This window comes from Grus americana, chromosome 4 (genome assembly GCF_028858705.1).
Source record: "Grus americana isolate bGruAme1 chromosome 4, bGruAme1.mat, whole genome shotgun sequence".
Lineage (NCBI taxonomy): Eukaryota > Metazoa > Chordata > Aves > Gruiformes > Gruidae > Grus > Grus americana.
In genome coordinates, this window is record NC_072855.1 from 15,218,945 (window position 1) to 15,234,991 (window position 16,047).

Consider the following 16,047-nt stretch of genomic DNA (forward strand, 5'->3'; position numbering starts at 1 on the left):
GACACCAATAGTTATAGCATTGGGTAGAGAAAATTTAACTCTTGGTTGGCTTTTTCAAATTCCCTCAACACCCAACAAGTATCTGGCCCTGGTGCTCACAATCATCCCATCTCAAAGGCTTTTCACAAAGACACTCAGTGCTTGACAGGTCGTTTACACTCAATGTACTCGTCTATTTTAGAACTAAGTTACTCCCTTATCCTGTAGGGTTAACTGAAGTTCATATGCTAACAGCTCTTGTCAACTAAGTCCACCCCATATCAACTGCCACAAGGAGCAATTTTTTAAGCTTGAATTATTTTACGCTGAAGTTGGTGAGAGCTGTTCCATTGTCTGATGCAAAGAAACGGTGCCAAAATCTAATGTCCTTTGATACTTGTGCTAAAACTCCACCAGGGTACAGCAAATCCAAATGCTATGTCTGCAAGTACATTTCCCATTTTATTAATTTACTAATATATGTGCGTATACATGCACCACTCATATTTGTATAGCTGTACAGAAATACAGCTGGACAACTTGATTCAATTTGCTCACTGATTTTATTTTCCTTGGACTTCAATGGCATTTAGTCGTCTCTCTGCTGATCAGCATGATGTTTAGCTCCATGCAGTATTATATTTTATCTTGGCTCCAAATATGTTCTCAAATTAGCATGATGATACAGATAGATTCTTGTCTCAGAGCCATATGATTGATTCCATCTCTGATATTCTGCTCCATCAACATGCAAGGAATTAGTCCTGACATCAAAGGGCAATCTGTTTACATTGGGAGTGCAAAATATCAGTGCTAAGCAATGCAAAACAGATTAAAAAAGAGAATGGCACTGCCATTGCTTTTTGAAACAAAACAAAACAAAACACAAAACTTATTAGGAAAGCCATACACTCCCTTCTCTAAAGCAATTACCTTAAATGCTGAGAACATAAGAACATCTGTAATGAGTCAAACGAAAGGGCTGTTCGGACTGCTGTGCGTGTATGCTAGTGGTCAATTTAGGATGCTAGAGATATGAATGGGGCAAGCAGATGGTGATATACTTCTCCTCTTGCAGGCTTTCCAAAACAAAAATCCTAGAGGATTTCCAGGAAGTGGACCAGCAATAATCATGGTAAATTTAGATGGGTTATAATTTCTCAGCCACTTAGAGTTTAAAAGATAGTAGCAGTACCACATAATACAAAGCATTACCAAAAATTTCACTACGGCTTATAAATTAATACAGAGTTAGGAGATATTTTTTCAAATAAAAGAAATTCTGACACAAAGAATTGTTATCTTCCATTTTGTGTTAGAACAGAAATAGTGTCATATTTATTTTGATTCAGAAGAATGTCTTTTGTACTTGTCCATGTCAAGGATGAAAATAAATAATTAAATTAGATTTAAATCTGACCTTGACACTTCAAGTTAAAAAGGTTTTTTTTGGTTTTTTTTTTTTTTACTTTTGCATCAGAAAAGATTTTATTTGATGACCTAAAGTTACTTACTATGTTACAATGCTGTTTTTATATAGCTTATATTATTTTCTTTTGATTTATATGAAATAACAATAACAGCATCCCTTGAAAAAAACCCTAAGACTAAAATGGTGAAGGTCAACTAGTCTGGCAGAGAAAGAATACAGCAATAGGCTGGGCAATGCATAATTCCTCTGGGTAATATATAGCCCTCTGTCCTGCCCATCACTTATTTTGCATTGAAGACCTTTCTTTTCTGTTTGCATTCCACACAAATAATGAAGTATCTGGATTAGTAGGCTCTTGGTACTGAATTGTTAAAGAAAATTGAGTTTCTGAAGTATAAAATGTTGTAAAGGGAAAGAATTCTAGTAGAATTCTAGCAGAAGCAGGTGAAGTAGCTTGACAAACTGTTTCTTTGCATGTACTGGCTCCAGCTTCCCTGAGAAGCTAAGACTGTTTTACGTGTTTGGGGACAGAGAGATTCAAAAAAAGGTATTTAGATTAAAAAGCAATAATAAAAACCCCACAATTTAAAACAGGTCACATTTAAATATATAGAGGAAAAGATGGAAATTATAATGCAATTTGTTGGACTTGCATTAGTTGCAGATAATTTCTGCCAGCATGGATTTCCTCTGAAAGAATATTCAGTTTGTGTCTTTGATTTGGAGTGAGTAAGGCTTTGCCCAAAGAAAACCTGCAATTCTTCGCCAGTACACCACCACTGGATATACGCTGCTGGTGTAGCAAATGGAGGGATGTGCCACACAGCTGCAGTGAGGCCAGCAACTCCTCGAAACATGGCCTGTACTGCTCTCACAGACAGAGGGTTGTTAAAAGAAGCTACTTTATTGTCATATTTGCTTCACGTAAAGGTCCCAGAGGGGATCAACTCTTTCCAGCAGGATGGGTGGTCCCATCCTGCTACAGGTGGCAACAGGAGCCTCAGTTGCAATGGCATCTTCAGCTGGACCGGCGGAGGTTCCCCAAGCTCCGTTTACGCTGAGCTCCAACTGAGCCGTGTCACCTCCGTGCCTACTTTGCTCCGATCTGCGGCAGCGACCCCCCAGGCAGTCTCTGGGATGAGCAGATGGTCTGTCCCCGTGTCCGAAATTGTTGCCTGGGCCCCACCAGTGTGAGAGGGAAGTAGGTCCTCAGGGTCCCAGGCGTGGGTGTGACCACGAGGTATGGGTGCCGAGCTGCAGACCTCTGAGGTGGCAATCGTCCCGCTGGGTGTGCCTCGCCCTGCGTCTGCAGAGCGGCATCTCGCCAAGAGCGCAGCTCTCCGGCCATGCTGCGCTGCTGGTAAAGCCGGCCTCTGCCTACTCAAGGCTCAGGTAGGCGCCTGAGCTGCCTTGCTGCACCGCAAAAATCATCTCAGTGCAGATGTCCAGCCTGGAGGTGGTTCTCAGCTGGAACTTGCAGGACTGGGAGGAAGGCAGCACCATCAGCTGGCAGTGGTGCGACTGAGGCAAAAGCAGCCAGGCTGATCTCACCAGCAGTTGGACCCAGCAGGCGATTTTCTCCACGTCCAAGTAGGAGCGTGTGCAGAGGGCGCGTAGGAGGCACGAGTTCTGATCCCTCGGCAGCCAGTCGTTGGGGTGGTGCAGAAAGCACAAAATATCCCCCAGCAGCCGCTCCCTCGAGCACATGCACTCCAGCAGCACATGGATGCTGGAGTGCCTTGCTGGCAGCTGCCCCGTGGTGTCCAGCTCCAGGTGGAAAGAGTGCCCGGGGGGTGGCTGCAGGAACACCAGCAGGCGGTAGGCAATGCTGTTCTCATGGACGTGCCAGGTTTCATAGGCGCCGTCCATCCCGACAGCCGGGTGCATCTGCGGCATGAAGGTCTTCTTGGAGAGCACGCGGCAGACACCGAGGAGGTCACCCACCAGCTCCTTCAGCACCTTGCACATGTCGGGCAGGCCCTGCATCGGCAACGGGGTGGACACAGCCAAAGACCTGAGGCCATGGCAGTCTCCCTCATCCTTGTCGTCGTCCTCCTCCTCGCTGCTGGAGCTGTCCTCCTCACTGCAGCTGCCAGAGGCAAGCTTCATTTCCCTGGCCAGCCAGCAGACCTCAGCGAGCAGGACCAGGGCTCCTGCGACGGTCCACAACGGCCACTGCTGCAAGATGGAAAGGAGCGTGGCTCCCTCGGCGCTCCTGCTCTGCTCGACCTCCTGCAGCAGCCGAGTCATCTCCTGCTGGAGATACTCCTCACGCTGCTGCATCCTCTCGGTCGCGGCCACATCTATCTGGTGGTCATGCTTCAGCCCATGCTGGACGGCCAGCACAGCCAGAAGGAGGGCGATTGCCGTAGCCATGGCCTGGAGAGGGTGGGAGAAAAGGGGGCTGAGTAGGGCTGGGTGGGAGACGGGGTGAGGGAGCAAGGGCAGGCTTTGTGAGCACTGCACGGGTGGGAGCCACGGGCTGTCCCAGGAAAGCATTTGGGCACTGCCGTTGACAGGCTCGACAGGCTGCAGGCCCTGGCTGGAGACAGCATGGGGCCCGTCCTGCCCAAGCCGCCCTGATGGCCGGCCCCCGTCTGGGCTGTACCCCGTGAAAGGGCGAGCGACACCCGAGCAGAATCTGCCGAGGCCCCTTCCCTGCCCCACAACAGCGTCCCGTGGAGCCACGGGCCACCAGCACATCCCCAAAGCCTCTCTGGGTCCCTGGCACCACTGGGAGCCCCGAGCACCTCTTCCCCCAGCCCCGAGGGCGGTACCGTGCCCTGCCCTGAGGGGCTCGGCTCTCCCTCCGGGTTAGAAACCCCCCCGGCCACCCTCCCCGGCCCCCATCCAGCCCAGCCTTCCCCCTGCATGCTGCACTCACGGTCGCCGGAGCCAAACAGCAGCGGGGCTGCCTGGTGCTGTCCCTTGGGACAGCTCCCATTGTGACCTGTCCTCTCTGACGTCACAGTCACCAGAGCAGCATCACCCAGCCGGCAAGCCCCGGCCTTCGTCCCCACCGCCCGGCTCAGCGCGTCCTGGGCATCACAGCAAGGACGAACCCGCCCGGCACGAGCCAGCTCCCGGGGGCTCTCTTGACAAGGCGGGCAGACGCCCCCCAGAACCGTCATGGAGATGAAAACGGGGACTGTAGCTGGATGTCCCTGACTGACGTAGAGAGGGGCAGAGCTTTCTGGGCCAGGTGGTCTGACTCTGCCTTGCCTTGAAAAGAAGAGCTACGAGCCCTTGGGCAGAGACAAAACTCCTCCTCCCTCTTCTCCTCTTGGATGCCTTCTGCCGGGGCAGGACTTAGCCCTGCAAAGCCTGACGATCAAGCCAAATGCAAATCGTGTCCCTGGCGCAAGTGGAAAAGATCCTGTGGCTCCTGTCTCTGGCTACCCACTTGCCCCCTGCAAGGGCAAGCCAGGGGGCTGGAGAGGCCACACTGGGGCCTGTTGCTCTAGGCCACTCTTGCTGTGGGGCAACTGTTCCATGGCTGGAGCCCATCCTGCCCCAGGAATGTAAGCACTTGCAGAAGCACTGGCAGCTTCCTGCCCTGCCCTCTCATGGGACCGTGTAGCCAGGCCTCTGCAGGACCAGGGGTTACACTGCAGGTGGTCATGGGGAAAGACAGGAGAGACCAGGATGCTCCTCTCTTCCCTGGGACACTGCCTGCCTTTTCTCCTTTCTGTGTCTAGATCTTTCCATTTCAGCCTTGGGTGAGAGCTCTTTTGATCACTTTGATCTAATTGCACTAGAGCTGCCCAAGCACCTTGCAGTGATCCTGGATGGAGGGATTCACCCCGGTTACAGACCAGGCAACGTATGGGTTTTGCATGTGCTAAGCCTGATCTCAGCTGCCTGTGAGATGTAGGCAGTGCAGCATTGCGGGGTGTAATGCCAGAGGAAAAGCAGTAGTTTTGCACACAGAAGCCATCTCCCAGCAGCCATGGGACCATGTCCTGAGATGGATGAGCCTCCAGTTTTGGATGAAAATCTAGTAATTGGAAATACAGTGGCCTCCATAGGTCTTGTGGGTTGCTTTACAGGATGATCCTCCAAAAACCAGCTGCTTGACGAGAAGTAGAGAGACCTAGTGATGGAACTGCTGATTTCCAGTGTTGTGCAAGTAAAGAGGGGGCTGAATGGGCTGTCCAGAAGGCCAGAAAAAAGACAGAAGAAAGTCTGTGCATAAATGTAACCATCACTAATGTACATTCTACTAAGAACTTTTTTTTTTTATGGAGAAGAGGTGGAGGCAATGGAGGATGGAGAGTAGTTCACGAATACTAGCAAATTAACTGAATGAAATAAGGAAACAAGAATGTGATTGAGAAGAACCTGCAGAAATGTCTCCAGAAGCACTAAGGGAAGATGATATTCCAGCATTTGTAACTATGGTACCTATGACAATTTTTTCAGCTTTGTCTCATGTAGCAAGCACAGAAGTAGCAGGAATCGGTGCTGCTTAGCTTTCCTTTGGCTGTGTCGGTATGGCTGTATTATCATCCATGCATACCTAAGAAGTAAAAGATGCAGGATTATCTTTTAGACTGCCATGGCTGGAGAAAGAAAAAGGAGAGGGAAAGACAAAGAGTAAAGGGGGAAGAAAAAAGGAAATGAAAAAAAGACAAGAGGAGGAGAAAAGAGGAGAAAAAAGGGAATAAGAAAATTAAAAAGGAAGTGGATCCAGTTGAAAGGTGTCTCCGTCTCCTGACCAGAGAAAGCCTGTTTCTCTCAGTGAGGATGAATATACCTCCATTTCTGTACCTTGTCTTTTTAAGAGTGGTTAACAGATCGCTAGTAGAGTAATGTCATATTTGCATATGTAATGTGTGCATGCATGTGCACATATGGAAGTAACTTTTCTGTCTTTATTTAAATCTGGTTTTGAGAGCTGCAAGTAATAAAGGTGAATGAGTTTACTGTGGCCATATTTCCTGTGGTAAATTGTGTTTGAACAGACCGTAGACCATGAAATTCCCCTTTCACTCTCCCATAACATGGTAGTTGTTTAAGTTCACCCAAATGACCAAGAAAAATCTCAGCTTTCTGGCACACCAACCCAGAAAGCTGGTAGGAGCTCTGTTAGCTGACTGAGATTGTCCCTTCTTGCAGCAGGGTCATGAGCAGAGTTTGCAGCAGAGTTTCTGGGAGTTGATGCTCAGAGTTTTTATTTTCCTGAGACACCCTCCATCTGCCATACATACAGCTGCTTTGTAGCAGAGTGGTTCCTTCCTTCCACATGTGGACACATCTGAACTGTGCCTTTAAAGCCCTTGCATTATAACAAGGCCTCCTACTCCAAGTAGCTAACAGTTCAGATCATAATATGATCAAACAAATGATTTTTAAAAGCTTTCCTGTATAATGTGACCTAGGGAAGTGCATTAGCTGAGTAAATATATTGTTGATTTGTTTTTCCAATAACAGTCAGTGATTTCTCTGTAAGTGACCTACAGAACTACTTTCTGGGAATAAAGCAATATTGATAAAGAAAAGGGAATCTGAAGGAAATATTTTTGTCTTTCGAGAAAACTTGTACACAAAACCAGGGCACTCAGATTTCTCTGGTTTTATATCCTTCAGAGTGACATGCCTTTGTTGCTTTGTCTTCCTTTATCTTCAGGTCAAAGGAGTCATGCTGTACATTATAACAGCAGTACTGTTTTCATTTTTGCACTATCTATGTTCAGGCTATGCCTTTAAAAAAGACAAATTCATCTTGTGACTGTCTGCTCTGTGACATGTTATATAATTTGATGTATATTTGTTTATATCCCTCCACTGCAAAGAATGATGGTTTTCACCAAAAGAAAACAAGACATTCATTCTCATTTGTTTGGGGATCCAAGATGTATCTGAGCAAACAATTTGCCTGCACTGTTTACTTCAGGATTGAGAACAGGAAATATAGATCTGGGATGGAGAATATGACAAAGCATGTGGCACTGGAGCTGATCTTTTATAATCAGGGTTGTCCCATGATAGACTGTGCCTAAAATTTTCATGCATTTATGCTTTTCTGATGTGTTAAAAAGTAAGTATACACCCACTGTAAATTGATATTCAGCAGATTTGTTAGTACTCAGACCTTTGCAAGATAATCAAGAGAGCGCTTAGGAAGTATTGCAATAATAAATTTCTTAGAGCAGATGTTCCTTAGCAGATTTTATCTGTGTCATTTCAGTGATAAATCCTTCTGGCTTTTTAACCTTTAACTACAGTTACACATTTACCTTTGGTTGTGAGAAATAAAAGGAACTGATAAGAATTTTATAAAATGAGTGTGATTTCTCTGGAGGTCACTGAGTCTATGATAAAAAAAAAAATTGCTGCTAAAATTTACCATTAGGAGGGAAGAAGGTTAGAAATTGTGCAAAACTCTTAGTAAAATGATTGTATCTTATGTTGTGAATTCTCCAAGTTCTTGCTTCAAGTTCTTCTTGTAAAATATTAAGCCAAAGGTCTAAATCTAACCTTCCTAAGACATGTTGCCCCTGTACACTCTTTATTCAGATATGGTTTTAGTCTCACAGATGGATTAAATGTGAGATTCATCTCACATAATTTTAATCTTCTAAAATTAAGGTATATACACCAAAATAGTCATCAAGGCTGTCTTCATAATTAGTAGAGAAGACCTATACGAAAGGGAAACGTTATGTACTTTAGGTAGCTGTCTTAGCATGGAATGAGTCATCTGAAGTTGCTTAAGTGTCACGTTTACTGTGGCTTAGTGGTGGCAGAACTAGAGGGTCAGTTTTGGCATTAATCCTAGCTGCAGACTTTGTCCACAAAAAGGAAATTTGTTCCATTTACTTGGATTCTAACCTACAGTGCATTCTGCCCTTTCTGCCCATGGTTGTCCTTCGTGAATAAAGTTAGAAAAGTGTCCTTGGTGAATAAAAGACCTGCCTCGATCTTTGAAGTTGTGAGAATTGCATACCTAAATGTTACTGAGAAAGTAAGCATTTTTCTCCTTGTGCCTTTGCCAAGTGCAATTTATTCCCTTCTTCCCACCTTAAGCTGAAGCTCAGTAGATTAAGTATTGAGAGATACTTGCAGACTGTTACTTCATTTTTACTAGAAGATTAAACAATGCCAGGGAATATTTTTAGCCTTGATGCCAAGTGATATGGTCTGCCCATGATCATAAGGTTAAACTCTTTTCCTCTTAAACAGAGAGGCAAAGTGCCTGTTGGAAAAGGTCCTTGGCTTGTGTTAATAACCAACCTTTGCTGAGAATTACTTGAGAGATTGCTAGTTGGCCCTGGTCAAAACCATGCTAGAGATGATCCAAATGGCATGGAAAATGGCATTTTCATTTCAAGAACGTTCCCTGGTATTGTTTATTTTACTCATACAGATGTTATCTGTGATGATGGAAGACATATAAGTACTTTAATAAGAGGACCTTGTTTATACTTGCCTTGGCAAGTAGAGCTGTGTGAACCTCTTATTTGCAAAATAAAACTCTGAGGAGCATCACCTAAATGATGAGATATTGATGAAACTCTGTCTTCAGTCTTTATTGTGGCACCAGGAGTCATTAAGCATAGCTTGTAGTGCTCAGCGATCTGGGAGCTTTTCCACTGTACAATGCGAATAGAGCCTTTAAAATAGTGGAAAAAAAAGAAGAAAGATGTGCAGTGTTACTGTTTCACTCTGGGATGATGATGCACCAATGATGGAGAAAGAGGAGACAGTAAGAAAGCAGGTAGAAAATTGTAGTTTTTCCCAGGCTTCTGCCCCTCTTTAGCTTAGAAGGTCCTTGGAGTGAAGAAGAGCTGGACTACAGCCATTATACAGAGGTTGCAGTGATGATGCTGGAAGGATATATAGCTGCCAAGCCATTACTGATATTATCTAGTCTGCATACCACACTGAGTTGAGCTGGTGCGGAATGTATACCTTTTAATCTTCATTCTTTCCCAGTAAATGTATATATCAGAAAACTTAGGACTGGGAAATAGGGTTTCATTGGGAAAATTCATTTGAAACCATGGTGGCTATTTGTAATGATGCTGGAAGAAAGCGATACATGTAAGGAGAAGGACAATGGGGACAAGTTCATATCTGTCCCTTCCTCAGAAAGTGTTTAAGATGCCCACGGCTGATAAGAATATGGACATGCCTGAAGTTGTTTAGTAGCTCTTACTGGATTTTTCAAGGTTTCACTCTGAATGAACCTGAAATGAAGTCAGAACTTGTTTGCAATCTAAACCGACAACAAGCCCTGCCAACAGCCTGAGCTGCTTCAAACAAACAGCACCAGTTTATAGATTCATAAATATCAGATGCAGTGCTTTGAAAACTGTATTGAGCAGTCCCAAATACCATGGTGGCAGCTGAGCAAAGATTAAAAGAGTAATAGGGAAAAAAATTCCAACTGCTTGTGTTTCTGGGGAAGAATCTCTCAGGCAGCAAAACCAGAAGACAAGCAAAGTTTGGCTATAGGACATTAAAGAATATATACAACACACCTGAATTTCTTTTGTTCTGAATGAGGTGAATCCCTGATAATAAAGTTCCTTAGAGCTCATGAAATAGAGGAGGCAGCCAACACATTAGGGTGCCAATAAGTACTTATCCCAAGAATGAATACATTTTTCACAGGCTCAGTGCTTATTTTCAGTCTTGTTAATAGCACAAGCAATATGCCTTTTGTTGGTTGTGCAGCAGAGCTGAAAAAAAGAGCAGATTGTGCATCAAGGCACAAGGTAGAGGGTAGAGGAATGGTTGGGTTGTACCTGTTGTTGAATATTGCTCTAGCAGGCTATGCTTCTACAACTGGTGCTGCTGTCACTTTGGTGTGGCCTTTTCTTCTGGCTTGGTATTTGAGATAGTAGATTAGGGTATCAGAAGACCAGGAAGAGCCTTCTTTCTCTGTCATGACCATGCTAAATTATAGTTATCTGGCTACTTCCATATCTAACAGCTTTCACATCACAAGTTTTGTAGGTAGAAATTTTACAGGCTCATCTAAGAAAAGTTTAGAACCTGAAGAGGATTTTTTTGGCTGCTATAGAGTAGCTACAGTTTCATGCAATAATTTTCACTGGTTTTGTTCTCTGTCGCTGACTGTAGTTTACATTCTCAATTTAAGTGTATCCCTATTCAAATATACACTTTGCCGGTCACATTTAAAATAGAAGAAGAAGGGAAGGCACAGAGAATTGTGATAAACTGAGAATATGAAGTCTTTGGGACACAAAATTCGTTGGCCTCAGGTTAATTTTAAGATGAGTTGTGTGCGGGCTTGTAATGGAAGACTGAACTGAGTTGGAGTTCAAGGATTTGATTGGGTTCTTATGGATTTTCCTGAATAGTTCTCAGTACATTTTTGTGGGGTTTTTTATTCTTTTGGTTTCGGTTTTCTTTGTTAAATTTTATTTGCATAGTAATAAGGCTTGCCCAAGCTTCATTACTGTGCCAGAACTAGGGGATAGACTTTGGATCCTGGCTTTCAGTTGAATTTCTGAAATCTGAATAACCTCAGATCTAAGGTCTCTACTTACAAATAGTAGGTACAAGTTTTCTTAAAATTACATTTAGAAGGGAAGGTACATACATTTGTTGACATTTATGGTACTCATACTTGAGTAATTCAATTTATTGGGAATCAACACAGTAAACTGACACATTGGGAACTGTCGTGAAATGGGTTAACTTTAGAGACAGAGAGTCTGAGGAAGGGTGAGGTAGAAGCCATGTCCTGTTTTGCAGAGACAGTGGAAGTTACTTTCTGAATTACTTCCCCTGTTAAAGTTCTTCAGTCTGGTGAGATTCATGGGTGTCATAAACTGAAGTACGCTGCACTCAGCGTGCCTTCACTGTAGTCTATGGGGCTATTCAGTATGAATAAAGGCAAGTGACTGATTTTGTGTAACTCATAGGCAATTATAGCAGTGAAGGTAAGAATGGGACTGTAAATAATCAAAGTAAATGAGAAGGCAGAATGCTCTTGAGCTTTTCTCACCTAACAACACAGAAGTGAAGGGCAAGGGTAAAGCAGTTTGCACTACTTGAGGAAGCTTATTAACTTATTCATTGAGAAGCAAAAGCAAGTGAAAGGGCACCTTCCACATCAGTATTTGAAGCAGGTTGTAATAGCATTTTTAATGAGGATGAGACCTAGGCAGAAAGAAGACTTCATCTTTCTTGAGAAATCATCAAGCAGGATTGCATGGCTCATCATATAGTGCAAAGACAGGAGATAAGTTTGCATGACTCCTTGCAGAGATACAGACACTGGTGCCAGGCACAGCTCTTTGTCACTGTGCTGCATGTCACTGCCTCCTTTTAACCAGTTGATCTTAGCAGGAGACAATGTTTGCCCATCTAAAATAGGACTGCTATTTTGGGCAGCACTTAGACCCTACCCTGGGTCATGTAGTTGTGTCCTCGTCTAGCCTGCCAGCTCTAATGTGGTCCTGCCAATGTCTTACAGTGTGATCCAAGAGTACTTTGGCATCCTGTTTGACCTCTGAGATGCCTGTAAAATGTAGATAATATAATTTACCCACTATATATTCAATCATTCATGTTGTTAAAATATTACCTAAATATTATTAATGGCAATATACATAGCAAAAGTATGAATAAAAATCATGTCATGATAAGTACCAGTTCCTGTTCTAGTAGTGGTTTCAAACTTCACTATTGTAAATCTGTGTTTGAAAATGTTTGTTTGCATTCCTGTGTGAGTCAGATATGAGCAAGGATCAGAGTTTGGCTCTGAAGCTCATTATTGCCAAATGCATAAACAAGAAAGGATGTGAGGAGAAAAGGGAGAGTGGGAGACTGTAAGTTAGGATGATAACTATCAACACATCACATTGAATGGGTCGTTCAGAGGTTCCTAAGCTGTGGTGCCTCAGTCAGGAGTGGACTTTGAGTCAGTTATAGATATCTCAAAAAAACCCAACCGTGTTGCTTATATTGTATTTTCAATAAAATTTGATATTACAGCCTCACAGTGATCTGTGAGAAATTTGCTATGGTCTGTGAAGAATTCTGACACATGGCAATAGTCTGTTACAGAATTGGTCACTTATTTGAAATTTCTGGTCTTCTGCAGCCACTTCTTACAATGATGGACTGGAATGTAAAAAATACTGGACTGAATATTATGGAAGTAATGCACTTAAAAAGAAATTTCTTCTTAACATGAAGCAGTTAAGATTTTCCCTGAAGTGCAAATATTTTCATCCCTTTGTTGTTTTCTCCCCACCTGATTTAATTGTGGGTGATTTAATTATGTAATCAAATGCCCAATTCTTCAATATTTTGTTAAGACTAGATACCTGGCTCTAGTAATACCTTTTGAAGAAGAGCTCAGCTGGCTAATTAAATGCACTGTTAAGAAGTGTCCAGGGAATCTTTTGGATTTGCAAAGTGTTTGTCCCAAAATAATCAAACAAGGAGTAGGACAAAATAATGAGCTTGAATTGTATGAGAATTTGGATTTTGCAATTTAATGTTTTGCTTGTAAGCTGACTAAAAATATTTCCAATCAAAAGGAATATAGGTACATATAGAAATGAGTAGGTATTTATTTTATATATATGTTTTATGAAACAGTCCGAGTATTGCTTATGTCAGTCCACATCTTGTCTATGGAGCGATGTGTGGAACAATGAGGAGAATGCAATCCAGAACTTGTACGGAGGTAGTCTGTGAAGAGAATCTTATGAGAAAGAACTAATAGAGATTGCATGGTTTGACAGCAAAATTAAGGGTGGAAGGGGAAATGGCAATAAATATTTCAGGATTGGGAGAGGAGGTAAATGCAGGAAGGGAGGTGAATTACTTAAGGGCAAATTTTGGCATTAAAACTAATGGGTCTGAATGGTTGTGAATGTCCATTTAGTCTGTAAGTATGAAAGTTTGTGACTTTCAGAGAAAGTTTGTTTCAGAGAAAGTAACTTTCATCAAAGAAAAGTCTGGAATAATAGGGGGCAAAACCATCTATTTTTTTAGATGGGAAGCTATGAGAAAGATTATAGGCTGTGGGTACTTGGGAACTGAGGGACTTGACGTATGAGGAGATCACTTGTGTTTATTCCTGTATGCTTGTTGGTTAGCCCATTTCAGCTAACTTCTTTAAGTGGCTGAGCAGGAAACAGAAGAGCAGCTGGAACATCTGGACCCAATCAACAAATCACCTGTGTTTATACCTTTAGAGCAACTGTTTAAATGGTGTAACTTTGTGATACTATCGTAATTCGTGCCAGATGAGAATCTGGCCATGGGCATCACATTGGATTAATGTAAATAAATAAATTATTCTATCTGGAAACTCTGACCTGTAAGGCCCACAGTGCAAGTAGCTCCCTGGCAATGAATATTGTTCTTACATAGCGCAGCTAGCACTGAGTGAGGATGCCAGAACTGGGCCAAAAATGATTAAAATGAGAGAAAGTAATGGTTGAAGCATAAACTTTGTTATAGGAAAAAAATAAATTCTTCTTTCTTTCTACTTCAGAAGAAGACCCACTACCAGGAAACATATTTACCAACCTTCTACTTGATTTTCATGCATTTGTTGTTATCCCTTTTTGAAGCTGAGGGCTTTCCTTTTAGATAATGTTTTCTGTTCTTACATATGCTACAAAAAAGAAAAAAAAAGGGAGAATAAAGCTTTTCAGCTGGATTGTCTAATGGATAAATACGTTGCACAGAAATTCTCATCTGTCTTTCCACTTTGAGTTCTGTAGAAAAAGAAAAAAGTCTGTGGTCACATGGGTATGACCTTGCTGGGCAATATTAGTATGTGCTAGCAACATGATGGGAATTGTTTCTGAGTGCTGAAAACCATTGTACAGACCTGTGACTTCATGGAATACAGTGTCATAAACATATTTAAATTGTAGTCCCAAAATCACTGAATCAAAGGTTTAATTGTGTTCCTTGCCTAATTTTGAAATTATAAGACACTGTTTTATGTAAAACTTTTGCACAACACATCTAACACTCTATAAAAAAATAAAATCAGTATATCTAAAAGTACCATTTTTTTCTTTTCAGGTGCTCTGTGATTAAATACCTGCTGTTACTCAGCTACTACAACACAACTTGTTCATTCCTGCTCTATTTCTTCACCTTTCCCCCCCTGTGCCCCCCCCCCCCCCCAGTCAACATTATGCAACAATCAAGTATCTAACAAATAAGGTGGCTGCTTCAGGGTACGTGAGTGAATTAAACCCTCTGTGGCCTCACCTTCGCATCTGCAGTTACTTTAAGCTTTTCACTGGTAATTCACACACGTCCCAGGAAGAGATTTGCTCAACCTGCCTTTCATGTAAACTCACAGATACAGTGCACGTCAGGATTCATGGGCATTTATCATTTCCTGTACACCTTAAGCAAAGATAATGCAACATTGCTAAGGAGTGTTTATTATACAGCGAACTTCCAGCTTGCATCGAGTCAGATTGGCCTATGCAGTTTCACTAGATTTCAATCTGAGTTTCTTGCATAATGAAACAAAGTTGTACAATGAAATAATCTGGTGGTGTATCTGTATATGAATGTCCATGTCCAAATTAATTTCTGATTTAATTCCACTGACATTGTCAGACTCACACTATGGATGAATTTGGCTTGTTCAGTGTACCCTGTCACTATTTTCCCTGTTAATTTTAATGGAATTGCCATGATATCTGGGTTTGTCTTGTATTACGACCATGCACTCAGATAATAAAATATGGCATTACAGGGATAAGCAATTGAGATTTGCATGTGTATCCAGTATATGCAGAAAATGTTGGCATTTCACTATGATTGCTTGGGGATAATTTTATAATATATGACTAACTAACTGCAGGATTTCATTCTTTAATTGCACTTCTGGACTTTTGTATGAAATCATGTAAAAAAAAATTTACTACAGGAAAAACTTAGGTCTACAGATTTGAGCAAATTTAGAATACAAAAAGGAAAGTCATGTTAATATTTATCTTTTAACTAATATTGGGGGGGGGGGCAAAACATGAAGAGTTGCCAAACTGACTTCTATTGATTTTTCTCCCTTTGACGTTAAACGAGAGGTTTTTTGCTTTCTTGAAGTTAAAAATATAGCATTGGCAAAACTCTGTGACACTCACACTGTGAGCTCTGCAAAGTAGCGTCATTTATAGATTGCGAGGGCATGGAGAACAGGAGCAAAACATCCTAGTGTAGCCTCTTCAGTTTCCCTCAACTCAGGGGTTAGCGGTGAGCTCTGTGCTCAGCCTTGCAATTTTTGAATCATTACCCACGCTGACAACATTTTATACTCTTTGCGGACTATAAAATGGAAGGCAATGAATAATCTGGCCAGATTCCTATAGGCTTTAGATCAATACTGGAGTCAGATGGACTATGAATACCTGTCTCATGGGAATTGCACTTTCATGCCTGTAGGACAGAAACAGCTATCACACAACCACCATTTTCATTCACTAGCTGAATAATGTCCCTGCCATTAAAACTGCCCATTTCCTCCTAAACCATCTTTTTGAACTTTATTTCCTCAGGTTCATTCCAGGACCATGTAAACCAGTTTAGCTGCAGCAGCTTGCCAGGTCAATCAGGGCTGGCTGGCAGTCACTTGGTCCGAAAGTCTTTGTCAGTGCTGTCTACTACTAAAT

General features: G+C 42.5%; 1 protein-coding gene across 1 annotated transcript; it reads right to left on the reverse strand.

The window, feature by feature from the left end:
- Positions 1 to 2,788: 2,788 nt before the first annotated feature.
- LOC129205744 (inositol 1,4,5-trisphosphate receptor-interacting protein-like 1) lies at positions 2,789 to 3,787 on the reverse strand. The gene has a single exon (XM_054823857.1). The coding sequence runs from the start codon at positions 3,785 to 3,787 to the stop codon at positions 2,789 to 2,791; it is 999 nt and encodes a 332-aa protein (XP_054679832.1).
- Positions 3,788 to 16,047: the final 12,260 nt, after the last annotated feature.

What these genes read in the sequence shown, in the direction of transcription:
- LOC129205744 (XM_054823857.1), bottom strand. Translation starts at nt 3,787, where the DNA reads ATGGCTACGGCAATCGCCCTCCTTCTGGCTGTGCTGGCCGTCCAGCAT.